Source organism: Osmia lignaria, chromosome 10 (assembly GCF_051020975.1).
Source record: "Osmia lignaria lignaria isolate PbOS001 chromosome 10, iyOsmLign1, whole genome shotgun sequence".
NCBI classification, from domain to species: domain Eukaryota; kingdom Metazoa; phylum Arthropoda; class Insecta; order Hymenoptera; family Megachilidae; genus Osmia; species Osmia lignaria.
In genome coordinates this window covers 14,254,664-14,270,038 of record NC_135041.1, presented here as the reverse complement: position 1 = coordinate 14,270,038, position 15,375 = coordinate 14,254,664, and the positions used below count along the sequence as shown (strand labels likewise).

Here is a 15,375-nt window from a genome sequence, read left to right as displayed (position 1 = left end):
GGTGAATTTAAAAATCGGATGACAATAATATTGTATAACGATTTATGTATTAAATGAATGTTTAAATAATCTGTATAATTTATTGTTCTACGGAAATGAACGATGAAATGGTGTAAGAGAATTACAGAGAAAATCGTAGAGATGATAATTCTAGGAACAAAATTTTATTGATAAAGATAAAAGAAACTTTTTTCATCAGTTTAATGTCTATGTTCAATTAAAAACGATTATAATAATGTAGTCCGTTACGTGAGAAATAATACTGACGATATTATACATGATTCGTATTTTTTGTTTTTCTTCCTTTGTTCTTGGTTGAATTTTTATAGTTAACACATGGGAAAATAAATTAATGAAGTTGAAGTACAATATCACAAAATGACATTGCGGATGAAATTGGGATATGCTGATCGATGCGTTCGTTTACTAATATCGTGATTAAATTATTAATTATACGTATGTTATTCGTTATGTTTTTTTTTTGTGTTCGTTTATAATAAAAACGCAGCAAGCAAAATACGTAAATATTTACCACAAATACCCATTAAATATTACACTAATGTCACTATATAATGTGTTTCCACGTACAAAGAATATTATATTCAAATTAATATTTAATTCTTTGCAGGGAGGATTTAAATCATTATCATCGATGATAAGATAAAAACAATGATATATATATATATATATATATATATATATGAATACACATTTTAATACATACAGATTCTATTTTTTAATTTATCAGAAATATAAACAATTTTTATTCGCTACACAAAATTCAATAATATTTGTTTTCTCAAATATGAAATCTTAATTTATGAATGAGACACCGTATTTGCATTAAATGTGTATTCAAAAAGAATAGAAATAAGACTAACAATGATTATTCGACGTAAATGTTTGGACTGACGACGCTCTGATTACAAACCACCTATTTAAAAGAAAAAAAAAATGCAGTCTAATTTTTAACACTTCAGTCCGGCAACAAAGCTAGAAAGTGGCATGACAATAGTAATAATAATAGTATTAATAATAATAATAATAATAATGACAATAATAATAATTATAATTATAATAATAATATGTACAACATTCTGAAAGATTATCCACAAATAATGAAAAAATGTATCCAAGTTCTTATGTTAATATTTAGTGTATATCGTTTACATACAAGCTTAACAAGATATAAATTGAAAGCTATGGAAGTGAAAATGTACACGACAAAAAATCGATGATTAATCTCTAAATGAAATGTGTCTGCTTCTTTCTTCTTCACCGATCACGAAAGCTGTAATATTGCACTAATTTTTGCTTAGGCGAACGTACGGCATCGTGTCGGTCTGAATGTGTTACGCTTTAAATAAGATCATGTATGTCAATGCGTTTTGAATTTAACAAGGAGACTACAGGCAGGAAATGAAGGTAAGGTGGTTCTCATCAACAGAACAACCAGGAGGCCATCTGTAATAAATTACACCAAGGTATATTTATTTTAAATACGATTTTTAGTCGTATCGCTAAATTTTCGTTATGTGTTACGTTAAGTGAATCGTGATGTTGGCTGCTGGTTGTTATTTCATATTAGTTACTTAATAGAATTAATGGAGCAGCAAATAGGTACATGGGCAAAAGTGATTTTGTTTGGTGTATAAGTGTGACTCAGTGTTTTCGTTTTGAGATACTACAAATTCGTTCAAATTTTAAAGAGAATTATTAATCACATTCTTTTCTTTCACATTGTATACTAATTATACTGAGTCGGTTCTATTTCTGATCAATTTTTGTTGCTTTATAGTTTCTTTAGGAAAGTCGATGTATTTTGACTGTTGTGATCAATCATATAATAGCAATAATAATAATAATAATAGCAATAATAATAATAATAATAATAATAATAGTTAATAATAATAGATAATAATTCCTCATAATAAATGTAAAAGCTGGTACACAGAGATAACAAGCGACTCACTGGTGCCGCGGACAAAAAGACTTACAAAACGTGACACATGCACAATACTAGACAAAAACTTTGACAACACAAATTCACCAGACTAAATTTTTTCTTGCTTTTCTTTCTGCACCAATGTTCATACAGCGGCGAATGTTGATATCTGCTGGCCCAAATATGATTATTAAATCATATCAATCAATATATTCAATTATCTAAAACATTCTAAAACTTCTTGCTTATAAAGTCTGATGCAAACCACTCAGGGGGCTGCAAACTATCCATATTTTTTTTTTTCTTTTGGACATATGATTGGTAAAGTCCTCTTCTTCGGTGCCGAGGACTTGACAGACTAACAAGACGTTTGTGGTAATGGATGGAGACAACTCAATTAGTAAACTGAAACCACCTGGTTCAGTAATATAGATAGTAAAATCCTATTCCAAATTATAGTTTATCCTGTAGAACGTATCCTTCTTCTTCTCACAGTTTCTGCATTCTGTAGTTTTTGTTGCTGTCGTCGTCGTCGTTATGATCATCACTTTCATCTTCCGTTGATGCATTATCCAACCATGTTAACCAACTATTTACCTACATCATTTAATAATCATTCATTAATTTTCAAATAAGTATATACATATCAAAAGATTATCAGTTTAAGCTTACTTACCTCAAATAATGCTTTGCCTTTGCCTGGATAAGCGTCAGTAACGCATTCTTTCCATTTGAAATAAGCATCTTCTTCGATCACTTCTAATCGATAAAGACCATCGAACCATCGCAGTAACATTCCTTTTGGAAAATTGTGCGAGAACCAAAATGCTTGAAGCGCATGTAGAGCTGTTACTTGAGACTCTATATCCACGAAGAATAAACGCATCAAACGTGAATATTTTTCCAGTAATGCCTTTTCTTTATCTATTACTGATTTGGCTACATTAGATGGATCAACTCCGGGTACCAGTATTGTTTCCTGTAATTTATATAAAACATTAAAAAAAAATTAAAAAAATAAAAATTGATACAATACAACATAAGGAAAATTTAATAAAATTACTTATACTAACCTGTGTAATGTATTTCAGAAGAACGTTCATCAAAGCATTAATAAACTCTGAATTAGAATGATGCGAAGGTTCTAACTTTTCTTTGATCCATTTGTAAAGAGTATTTGGATTCGGGTCATATTCTAATTGACGCCATATGTCACCTTGAATCTTAAGAAGCGGATAGAGGAAGGTCAGTTCTCTGTCCTCTAAAATTTCCGCTAATCTTTCTTTCGTCTTGTCCGCCTCAGGAAGCTGACTGATAAGATTCACTTTGCTCTCGTTAAATATCTGTGTGAGTCTTGCTTTGCCTTGACTTTTATGTAACTGCTGTAGTGTTAGTAAAAACAATGGATGATGTTGACCGTTTTCTGTTACAGCAACGAGATCGGTTATCTGAATTAAATTATCAACAATGGCCTTAGCTGTTAAGAAGGCAACGTGAGAAGCTACACAAGGCACAGTACTCTCTTTTTCTGCTATATTGGATACTAGTTCTTTCCATCCTTCGTGTACTTGCTGTCCAGTAATCACGTCTGCTTTCACCAATTCAACGATGAGCTTAGCTACGAGCTCGCGTTCACCGTCTCCACGATCTAATGTATTAGAATATAACGTATAAACTGCATGACGTAAAAATCGTTCAGGTATCTTAAGATCTTGAAAAGCTGTTATTGCGTCCTGTATGTTTGTGTGCGAAACGAGATCGTCCATTAATGCGTTCACTTTCTTTAGTATCTCTTCTCTGGAAGTTCCTTTGTCTTTTCTATCTCTTGCTTTCTCCCTTTTATCTACAGGACCTTGTTTTATCACGATTGCTGGTGGCAATTCCTTGTGCAATAATGGCGAGCTGGGTTTCAATGTGTTAGTACGTAGAAGAGGTAATTCCGATGCTCTTCCTGGGAACAGATCTATCAATTGAAATAATGAAAAAATATTCTTGTAGCGTCGTTTTATTAAGATAAGATAAATTCTAAATGCTCTAAATATATTCTACTACTGCTAAAAGTTTGGTTGAACCAATTGTTTGATTATTTATCTTCAATCAAACCAAATCTACTACATTATATGTTTTATAGAGAAGCAATAATATTCTATTAATTAAGTAGACGTACCACTGTTGAGAGGTAGGTTGGGATTAATGTTGGTCTGTTTAAACATCATAGAATTAGCTGACGGTCTTAATGATACTTCTTCTGGATGTCCAATCAACATCTTGTTTTTATTAAAGCGTAATTGTTCTTTACTGCTATCTGCAAATAGAAAATATATGTATATCAGTGAAAATATTGTATTACCAAACTATACAAATCGATAAGTCGAAGGAAGACTTACTGTTATTGAAGTTTTGTGGTGAATTATGTTGCTGTTGATTATGTTTCCCTTGATAGTTATTCTGGTGACGATTCTGGTTTTGATAGTAACCCGGCTGGTTACGTTGGTTGTGGCGGCCATAACCAACCCCGGATGTTCCTGAGAATCCATTTGGGCTGAATGGAGGTGGCATGCCAAACGAAGGAGAAGTCAATGGAATACTTCCCATCATGTCCATGTCTAATCCGCTACGTCCCATTTTCCTTAAAAACTCTGCTCCGAGGCGATCCTCTCGTCTGTGGAAGCCATTTCCCCTCGAAGACTCTTCGTTATCATTGCGGATCTGATTAATTGGCATTGGACCTTCGGTGCTAGTAGCCTTGCGTGGTACCCAGCCATCACGGCGTAGCTCAATGACATCACGCAGCATAAACTTGATACGTAAAGGAAGATCGCTGCTCTCTGCCAAAGAGTTCATACGTCGAAAATATTGATCCATGAGTCCGCGGCCTTTATCCGAGTCAAGGATGCGACCGCAGGTACGCATGATTTGACAAAGACACTCGATATCCTCGGCGGTGTCCCCCCTGGATCCCCCTCGCCTTTTCTTCTCCAATAATTGCTGGATGCAGCGATGTAAAATCGGTTCCGATACGATTCCCAACTTTCCCAGTTCTCCGATGAACTTGATGTTGCCAAGCATTTTACGCTTAGCCACCTGTCGGCGTTCCTCTTCCTCTGGACCGAGTTCATCTTGATTTTCGAATGCCTCGCTTGCCTTTGAACGATTTTCAAATTCGTCTTTGCACTTGTTAAGAAGGAGAAGTGTGAATGTGCTTTGGCCTTTTTGACTATCGATGAGAGCTTTTCGTGGTTCAAAGTTTGCAGCTTCGTCAGACAGCCGTTTGCACAGCTGTGCGTACATAGAACTGTACTTGGGTTCATCAAGTGCTTTTTCAAAGATCTAACAGAATAACAATTTCACATTTAACCATTCCTTACATTGTTAGATAGATAATAGATATCCCAGTTTATAAACATCGTAAACACTATTCGTATTTCATTCGATCAACTTACCAAGAAAATAACACCTTTAAGAATCACATCAGAATTAAGCTCAACGTTGAGCAGGTCGTTGCTCAGCTTTGCGAACTTTTCCGGCGTAAGCTTATTAAGAATACCCCGCACCTTTCTAAAGATGAGATCATTTCTGCTTTCTGGGGTGAGTGCATCGCGTCTAACAGTTGAAGGAGGGATCCAGCGTTGCTCAGTGGATAGGGAGCGAATATCGTCCCTGGAAGGCATCGAATTTTTTTAATTTCAGTGTTACTAGTTATAATGCAACACAGAGGATTCTTTGGATGTAAAAAGAAGCGGCTCTTGTATGGCTGTTACAGCCAAGGTAACTTTTGTAGACCCTGACCTTCCTCCCGAGACACGAGAAGCACCCCCCGGTCCTGTGGGGTTGTCCGTTGTTGCGCGTGTTTCGGCCTCCTGAGTGATAAATCACAGCACACAGATCTTCCTTTAGGAAGCTGAAACAAAAGAAACATTACAATAAAAATACTAGCCATTTTTTCAATGATTAATTGCTTACACGCATGCTACTCCTTCCATGTTTGATTTATTAATATGCAGCCTTTGTACCTAATGATGCAAAAATATGGTATATTAAGAAACATGCAGTTAAAATGCTTATACAAATACAGGTGTAATTATGCAGTTTCTACAAAATATCTGAATTTCTTTTTCGACAAATCTAATCAACGATTCCATAGTTTAATTCAACTGATTCTGATCATTCGTGCATTAATTACTTATCTCCACAAATTATAATGCGTTATAGAAATCAAAACATGTACAATAAAATAAGAGAATGTTTAAGTTTCTTAATGTCTTTCTAACAGGAGAAGTAAAATTGATAAAATACTCGTGCAAATTATAACATATAAATTTATTTCCATAAATAGATAAGATTTCTTAAATGCGTAAACTTTATTTCATGTACAGATAGAAAACATAAGTCCTTTTGATTAAATATATAACTTTTTACCATAACAATATTTTACTGTTTCTTAGCAAATATACTTTTCAAATAGAATCATGCAAAACAATTAATACATGACATTCATTTTTATAGTCAATAAATGATAAATTGTAACTGTTCTTGTTTCATATTCCGCATAATAGTAAAGATCAGATGCTTTTTAATTTTATAAGAAGTGGAGTTGAAATGGCAGAAGGCAGAGATTAAGGTGTGCGGCCTTAGTGCGCTCACAGGTGAAGGTCTTCAATGGGCAGAACGAGGACCTTCTTCAGGGAAACGGCTTTAATCTTCAGGTATAGGTTACGAATAAAACAACGAAAAACCGTGGACGATAAACGTGGAGAGGATCGTATGTGGGGCGCGGCTCATGGTCAGACGGTCAATGAACCTTTCGTCGTCTCACCTCGACCGATGTCGGCTTCTATCGTCAGGCTGATCGGGCGAGGTCGGACAACTTCGTCCTGAGTTCGACTAAGGTCGTCTTTGACCGCCTCAGACCGCCTCTACCGAGCGTTCCATATATTAAGGGTGCGTGCTGGGAAAGCTAATCTCTTTTCTTTATTACAGGGTGAAAGATTAAAGAAGAAAATTCCAACCCTGCTACCCTGTAAATTCCAAGGTATACCCTTGCTACCTAACATTACCAAAACTATTGATTATCTTTATATCTATGAAGTGTTCGAATGTTCCAATATCGATACAGGTACAAGGTTTTCCCTACGATTCAAGTGGATGATATGATACAGTTGAATAAGCATTACTGTATGGTTGTACAATGGAGGTCGTTGTTCGAAACACGTTTCGACATTGAAAAATTTCTTTAAAGCATAAAACCGGTATTCTATCTTATTCCCTTTTAAATTTATATTACCTTCAACAAACGAAGGTTCCGCGAAGATAACTCGACCAGTTAAATTACCAAAGTAATCGAAATTTCTTTCAAGTTCTAAATTTATCTGCTTGGCTTTAAATTAAAACCTATATATTTAAATATCTATCGAATATATCGAAAACGAGTAAAGTATTTACGAGTAAATGTTTTTGCAACGACCTTTACATCTAATTATTGTTAACGCGGAAAAAAATATAATGCTGATAAGCGTTGCAATTTCTTCTCACTTACAATGATTAAATTTCTGGAAAAAAAAAGAAATATTTAACTTCGACTCAAAAGAACTGTAAACATAATTATAATCTCTGATTAAATTAGCGGAAATTGGTATTAAATGATTAGAGGGAAAGAAATTTTTGTTCCTTTTTTTTCGTGTTAAGCAATGAAATATCAATTGAGAGCATAAAAAATGTTGATATACAAAATGGAACCGTGTGTCACTAATAAACAAAGAGATAGCAGCAATGAAATGACGTAAAGAGAATAATATCGCTATCTTTCTCGGAATAATTTCGAACACTCCATTACTTGGTTTCCTCGTGACACGTCACTGATGCGCCGTGACGGTTGCTCTTTACGACTTAGAACAAGGCTGCCAACTTTTGAAGGCCGATACTGTAGAAGATCAGCAGGGGAAAAAGAGAGCGAAATACCTTTGCTTTTCGTTGCATAGTTGAGTGAAATACTTATGCAATATATTTTTTACTTTTTCAAACCAAATTTTAAATGCGACAGACAATTCTATTGTAACTAACAATACTGCGAACTGGAAGAATCTCTGTATAGTTGAAAGCCGAACAAGTACAGTTATATGCACAAAGGAAAACGAAATTCTTTGTCTCCAATAAATTTAACCACTTTAAATAGATTTCACGTGTATGCGATGTTTCTTAATTAATACAATGTAATTTGCATTTCTTTTTTTTTTTCATTCAATAAATTTAGATGCACATGCATTAATGAGAATCTTCAACGATGATCGTTTTAATGTGTCACAGTTATATGTGGTAAGGTGCAAATTAGCTGTACAAAGTGGACAGCTGAAAGCAAATCAGTACGTCTATTCATAGTCCGATAAGCATTTAAGTTTGCTGTAACAAAGAGGCATAAGGCCGTCACGCATTCGACGTAGGAACACAGTCATATGGGTGAGCATTTAAAGGCACACAGTAACTGCTCCTACCACGAGTGCGCGTGTAATACCCTACCCATCGTATTTCGAGGTTGCAATCATTAAAATTCTCAATTTTTATCTACTCGTATCATAAAAATATCCATCACCGTTTTTTGGAATTAAAAAATGCAAAAGAAAGAAAACTTTAATATAGCGTATTGTTTGAAAAAACAATTATTGGCACAACACTTGCTTCTAATTCTTTAAAATAGGAAAAAAATGTCTGAGATTCATCGTTTTATTACGTTTTAAAAATTAACTATACACATATGAGAATAATTTTAATGAAATGTCAGAAACATGACAGTACACGCCTGTTTGGTTTCATGCACGCCTATGCGAGTACGTGCACATTGATCGATGAATACGTATGTGTGCTTTGTGCATACGTATGTTTACAAGAGAGTCTGTGAAGCATCCGACTCAAAATAAATGTCTTAAAACAGCGGAAAATTTACCAATTTGAAAGAAATATTATTTTTAATGTATTAATAGAAAATGAAAAAAACGAGAAAAATTAAAAATTTTTAGGATATATGTATATATAAAAATATAAGTATCTTTTAAGAACGATCAAGTAACGTTTGACGTAAGCAACGTGTATTGCAATTTCTAGAATAAATTAATAAATCTGATTCATATTCAACAACGAAATAACCTGGAAGTTAAATAAAAATAATCTACCGATTTAGAATTCTTCGAACGAGGAGCTCAACAACGCGACACGCGGGGTTACCACAAACGTCGAAAATTCTCTTCTTCTATAGACTAAAGAAAAGTGCTTTGAATTAAAGTACTAAACACCTAAAGCATATAATAAGCATGCAAGAAGCCATACAATCAACCTACTTTAACTCACACCGATTAAAATGTCAAAAGTAGGGAGTTACGTACTGTCCGTAAAACAACACTCGATTACCACTCGCGCTTCACTCTTTTTTTCTACTATCGATGCAAGAATTATTCGATAATACGAAAAGATTACGGTTATATTCAAGAGATACTTGAAACGTGATAGGAACTCGACAAACGGAAGATGCGTTCGGAGCCGACATGACGCACGACCTATGTACGTACTGCATTAACTCTCAAAGCAACCCTCGAGAAAATTCTATCGAATTTTAGGATTTTTAGAGAGTTTCGTTATGAGAAAACATACGCATCGAGGTAATCCAGTGTTAAATTTTCTATTACGACATTCACACAACAAAAAGCTTACTATTTTAGCGATTAAAATGATGAAAAATCACAATAGCGTTTACTTACGGCCGACGGTTGTTGTTTCTGAAGGCTTTCGCAATCTGTCGGTCGTACTCGGGAACTTCCGTACCATACGTCTTGTCAAGCCAGCGTCCGCCATGCGACTAACCTCTGGTTACAGAGGAAGGTAGCTCATTAATGATTTCAATTGTTCAATACAAAAATATATTACTATTTTTCCTTACTTTTATTATTACAAATGTAAAAAACAATATTGAAATAAATTTATTATTAGTTTTACTTTTGATTCGGGCGGTAGTAATATATAAGACGGTATCAGAGACACATTTTTATGAGTTAGCAGAAAATAATTTTATATTACCATATATTCTCTATAAACGTTTACATGAACAATATATTTTGTGTAAACGTTATTAAGTTCATTGTAGGGATTATTATTCATTGATTTACAGTATAATATCATGCAATAATGACTATTTATGTTATGTTGAATCAAGTAGTACCGGCGGTGTTGTAGACACAGATTGTGTTCAATTATTCTAATATTTAAATTTAGTTTATGATGTGTAAAATCTATGTTATATTATTATAAGTTTTTTACTAAAGAATGCATACATGTTTATAGTATATTGATTAAAATTCATATGTAAAAGCGACGAATTAAAATTTTTAAATGTTACATGTCGATAATCTAGGTTTCTGTTGAATACACAGTTATGAATACAAAGGGACTATTATCACATGGGCGGTGGATTAGATCGTTTAGGCAACTGTCAGTTTCTAAGATTCGATATATAAAAAATAGTTCTCTTGATTTTTAAATGTGAATTAATACAACAATTTATATTTAGATACTAAGAACACTTGTGATAAAACAGTTCAGGTTTGTTGTATGATTGATAATGTTTAGATGCAATTATATGTTTTCGTGTTCATTATCTGAACTCTTTATACGTGATTCATCGTGCACCATTGAGTGAATCTGAACATTATTCTGTAGTATGCAATCGCATAAAATAGTTTTAACACATTACAGGAATTGTAATTTGCAATATTATTTACGCGAAATAAGCCAGTATCTCCTTCACTACGAATATAATTCCTATAACAGATTCATAAGGATATTCTTGATATCTAAATTGTCTTTAATTTGATATATTTTAAAAATGTAAATTGAAAATTATTTTTACAAATAAAAAATTATATTCATGTTATGTTAATTTGTATGAATAATTTAATTGTAATAGTCTGTTTTATTTCATTAATGTTTTAATAGTTATGATATGTACAAACATCATTTTATAATTTAATTAAATATTTATGCATGAAAATATATGCTTGTAAATAAAAACCATAATGAAGTAGATTTATAAATATCCCTGTACATTATTCTTGTACACTTTATAAATCTTCTATTGTGATAGAATATAAGAATTTATAGAACATTTATATGTGTTTTTAGGATGGCTCATAGTTCTCAAAATTATGGATCCACTGATCAACGGTCAGATGTACCTGACGTGGGATTTAGTCCTACTGAACTATATAGTCTCAGTGAAAATATTACTACAAATATATATACAATTAATACAACATGGAAGATACTTGAACGTGCAAATAAAAATATTGGAACCAATAAAGATAATCAAGATCTAAGAGATAAGGTGTAAGTAATTAAAACAATATATTATAGTGTATGCACAGTTAAATCTCATTTGTATGTTCAGATTTGTAAAAATCTTATTTTTCTTTTGTTAGGCATGTAACACAGTTAAGCACAAATCAGGTAATAACTCAGACAAGTAAAGATATTGCAAGACTGACAGTACTAATGAGAAGAGGGGATAAACAACAGAAATTACAAATTGAAAAGCTTACCACTGATTTTAAAGATGCTGTGCAAAGATACTCAGACATGCAAAAGGTAGAAGATATTGCATCAGTGATTTGTATAATTTGTATGAGTTTGTTGTATGTTGTTTTATTTTGCAATCAAAAATGTTGTAGTCAGTTGCAGCAAAAATGAAGAGATATATTTTACCTGCAACTAGCATAGAAAATCCTATGGATCCTGATGATGAAGAACAACAACGTCTGCTTCAAGTGCAAGAAGATGAGCAACAAGCAAAACAAAGGTCTGAAAATAAACATCATTCATAATTATTCATAAATAAATGTATTTGCACATGCAAGTGGTGAAGAGAGCTTGACTGTTCCTCACAGTATGGACACAAGCAATGGGTTCAGGGATGGCTAACATTATATAAGTTGTTAGCAAATAATAATTTAATATGCTTTCCTCATGATTTTTATAAGATAAACATAATTTGTGGATTTTATAGCATGAATTTAAAGATTATTAAATGATTACAACATGTATTATTAATATAGAGAAGCTATAAAATGCACTTGAATGTGTGGTAAGTTTGTTTCAATGTATATTAATACAAGTTAAGCAATGATGGTAGTGATCACATAGAAATAAGTAGTCAGTTTACAAACAATTGTTTTTTTTTTTATTACGTGCCTAGGAGTCTTGAATTCCAACAAGGATTACTGTTCGAGCGAGAAGATAGGGTAAAACGAATCGAAGGAGATATTTTAGATGTAAATCAAATAATGCGCGAGCTTTCAGCACTTGTATATCAGCAAAATGATACGATCAGTAAGTAATTATGTTTTGTATTCATGAAAATGTTTTAACGCGAATTCTTACGGTTTTTTTCTGTCACAGACACGATAGATAACAATATAGAAAATGTACATGGAAACGTGGAGCTTGGTGCACAAGAATTAATTAAGGGAAGTAATTACCTAAGTAAATATCGGCGAAAAGTTTTTGTGTTGTTGTTACTTGCGATCATAGTCGTTGTTATACTAATTATTATTCTAGTCACTAAACTAAGTTAGCGTTCCTAACCACCATAGATACGAACAGATGAAAAGGGCTGTCTCAATCTGTCTTATATTGATAGTAAGATGAATATCAAGGAAAATATAAATTGCCAGTTTGTATATTGGACAATGCAATATGGGGAGAGGATAGACTTATTTTATATTCATTTGTAAATTGATTAATATGTAATTTGAATGTGTTATTTTTGATTATTTTCAAACTCTCAAAACATTTTATATTATTCTTAATGTATCTCTGCTTTTTTAAAGTCTTTGTTTTAAAATAATCTGAATTGTTTTAGATTAAAACATAACAAAGGTATATTGAATACCTGCACTATCCTTTATAACAGGTTTCTAATAGCGAATGAAATAAATTTACACTTTTCTTTCAAGAAGCGATTAAAAAATTTATAATTAATATGAAGCAGTTATTGTCACTTCTATTGTATGTGCAAACTATTATTTCATAGTAAATTTGATAAATCATTTTAATTGTTTTATATGTTATTCTCCAATAAAATGTACAGCATTGTAAATGCAACAAGTGTTTGAGGTGATGTTAATGTTATAGTTTCAAATTTTATGGTATCATATATACATATATTGTTTGTTGAGAATACATATTAAAATTGTCTACTCTATTGTTCAACTATTTTATAATCTATAATATTTTTAATATTTATTAGTATGAAACAATAATTTACAGTAAATATTACAGTTGCTAAAAAAGCATGCGAAATAATTTTCAGGGAGATTAGTTTATCTTAGAGCTATATGAAATAAATGTGGCACTAAATTGGTGATAATGATTGGTAACAAACGATATCGTTAATGTATACTGAATAATTTCTTTTACAACTCTGTTAAAGTATGTACTGGTGTGTTTTAACATGATTGTTTCTTCGATAAGTACGATATTTTTTATTATATAGTATAAATGTTACCCATAGGCATTGCTCAATTTTTATTAATCAAATGAATGTGATGAAAAGTGATAATTAACCATTATGTTACGTTTTCTGATTTCATTGTCAATAAGTGCTTTTTTCACTAATATGTTTGTAAATGCTTCGTATATTTACTTTGGAATAAGAAATTTTATACTTAAATAACTGATGAATGTTTTATTATTACATACAGCATCAATGTATAATACTATATGGAATAATATTTTCGTATTTCATTTTCCATATAAATTTATACATGCTCTAAACAAGGTTTGCTCCATTGCTCTTTCACATAAATTGTAACCATTTAAAATGTTTCATTATATAAATCAATTATGTATGTTATGTGCTTCAATTTTTATTTGTCTTGCCTTTATGGAAACACGGGTACTAAGAAAATTTCACCAAAATATGTGATATACTTTACTATTTGTATCACATATTACAGAGGATGCCTATAATGACTTTTTTTGAGATCATCTTTAAACTTAAACTTTTTAGGCGTATAATATATTTAAATGGAAGCATGTATGAACATATATGAAGTGACAAAACGTTTATAATCATAATCTACAAAGCATAATAGAAATGTACAAATTGTGAATATAATTTTTTATAATCAGTCTTCATTAGGATTTTATCGTTTATTATAGATCGCTTGTACATCTGCTAAAGCTTACAGGTTAACAATGAAAAATATATTACATATATAATTGTAAGATTGAGATAGCCAATTTCAGAAGATCGATTTGATTCATATGATTATTAGGCATTCCAAAATCTAAAAATCCAGTGATTACATTATCATTAAGATTATAACTTAAATATTGTATATACAACTAACCATTGACATTCAAAATAAATCACATTATATATAATGCTAACATTGTTAAAGTGATAATGGAACTGTGTGTTACAAAGTAGTATTAAGTATTATTGAATTCAGTTTCATCTTTTATTTTTTGCCGAATACGGCGCATTGTTTGCAACAATTTTATTATGAAATAGGGATTTCATTTATTCAAATTAAAATGGAATAAAAAAAGGAGCAATATATTATACATATAAGGGTCTTTGCGAGCATTGAACAGCATATGTTAGCGTAATATTTTACTTTGCATGGATTTTCTCTTTATATTTTATGTTTCTAATACATTGCTGTATTGTGATAAACTATCAGATTTAATAATTACGTGTAAACAAAAGCCTAATAAAAAGTATAAACAATTTTATTAAGCATTGAGAAGTAAAATAATTATTATTTAGTTTATATTATCACAATATTTATAATTTATTGCAATTACGCGTATTTTGTTATAATGTCCTTTCTTTTTTCATTGCAATTAAACCGTTTAATCCGTTTTATGTACAAAATATATATTTACTTGTTGTATATATTAATAGTTTAGTAATGCTAGAAAGTTATTTTATAGTGTATATTATGCTGTATATTTTATGATAATTAATTTTATATTTACACTATTATTTAAAACTTCTGCGTTGAACATTTATTTTTGAGAGTTAAATTTCTTAATTATTATACATGCATAAACAAAGTATGTAATTTTTATAGTTCAAACAATATATAATATACATTTATATCTCATACTTTAGAGTTTACAAAAGAATCTTCTTTTTTGTAAACTATAAAGAAGAAGAAAAGAAGAAAAAAAATTAAAGAAACACTATACAACAAGCGTAAAACAGATGTATCATTTGCATCACACATGTATCATTCTTAAATTCTATTAGTACCTTGAAAGAAGTAAATAAACAGCGCATGAAAATTATAATCCTCTGATATAAATTACTGGAGATTTATATTTAAATACCTGATAAAAAGTTCAAGATAAAATATGAAACATTCAGTCTTAATTGATGTATA

At 31.3% G+C, this 15,375-nt stretch overlaps 2 protein-coding genes across 9 annotated transcripts; one reads left to right on the top strand and one right to left on the bottom strand.

Annotated features, from left to right (window-relative positions):
- Nucleotides 1-438: 438 nt before the first annotated feature.
- On the bottom strand, nt 439-9,808 carry NAT1 (N-acetyltransferase 1). 7 transcript variants are annotated; one of them, XM_034339107.2, is made up of 8 exons: nt 9,691-9,807; nt 5,735-5,846; nt 5,389-5,605; nt 4,333-5,275; nt 4,113-4,250; nt 3,019-3,908; nt 2,622-2,924; nt 439-2,542 (listed from the first exon to the last, which is right to left on the bottom strand). In XM_034339107.2, the coding sequence occupies exons 4-8, from the start codon at nt 5,234-5,236 to the stop codon at nt 2,435-2,437; spliced, it is 2,343 nt and encodes a 780-aa protein (XP_034194998.1). In that variant the 5' UTR covers nt 5,237-5,275; nt 5,389-5,605; nt 5,735-5,846; nt 9,691-9,807; the 3' UTR covers nt 439-2,434. The 7 variants fall into 7 exon arrangements, with proteins under 7 accessions (XP_034194998.1, XP_034195010.1, XP_034195006.1 ...); XM_034339119.2 differs by lacking the exon at nt 9,691-9,807 and adding an exon at nt 9,319-9,542; XM_034339115.2 differs by lacking the exon at nt 9,691-9,807 and adding an exon at nt 5,909-5,934.
- A 562-nt stretch (nt 9,809-10,370) lies between these two features.
- On the top strand, nt 10,371-14,782 carry Syx13 (syntaxin 13). Of its 2 annotated transcripts, none has more exons than XM_076690439.1 (6): nt 10,371-10,528; nt 11,108-11,311; nt 11,404-11,569; nt 11,653-11,780; nt 12,177-12,310; nt 12,380-14,780. In XM_076690439.1, the coding sequence occupies exons 2-6, from the start codon at nt 11,109-11,111 to the stop codon at nt 12,553-12,555; spliced, it is 807 nt and encodes a 268-aa protein (XP_076546554.1). In that variant the 5' UTR covers nt 10,371-10,528; nt 11,108; the 3' UTR covers nt 12,556-14,780. The 2 variants fall into 2 exon arrangements, with proteins under 2 accessions (XP_076546554.1, XP_034195093.2); XM_034339202.2 differs by lacking the exon at nt 10,371-10,528 and adding an exon at nt 10,607-10,813 and having other exon boundaries at nt 12,380-14,782.
- Nucleotides 14,783-15,375: the final 593 nt, after the last annotated feature.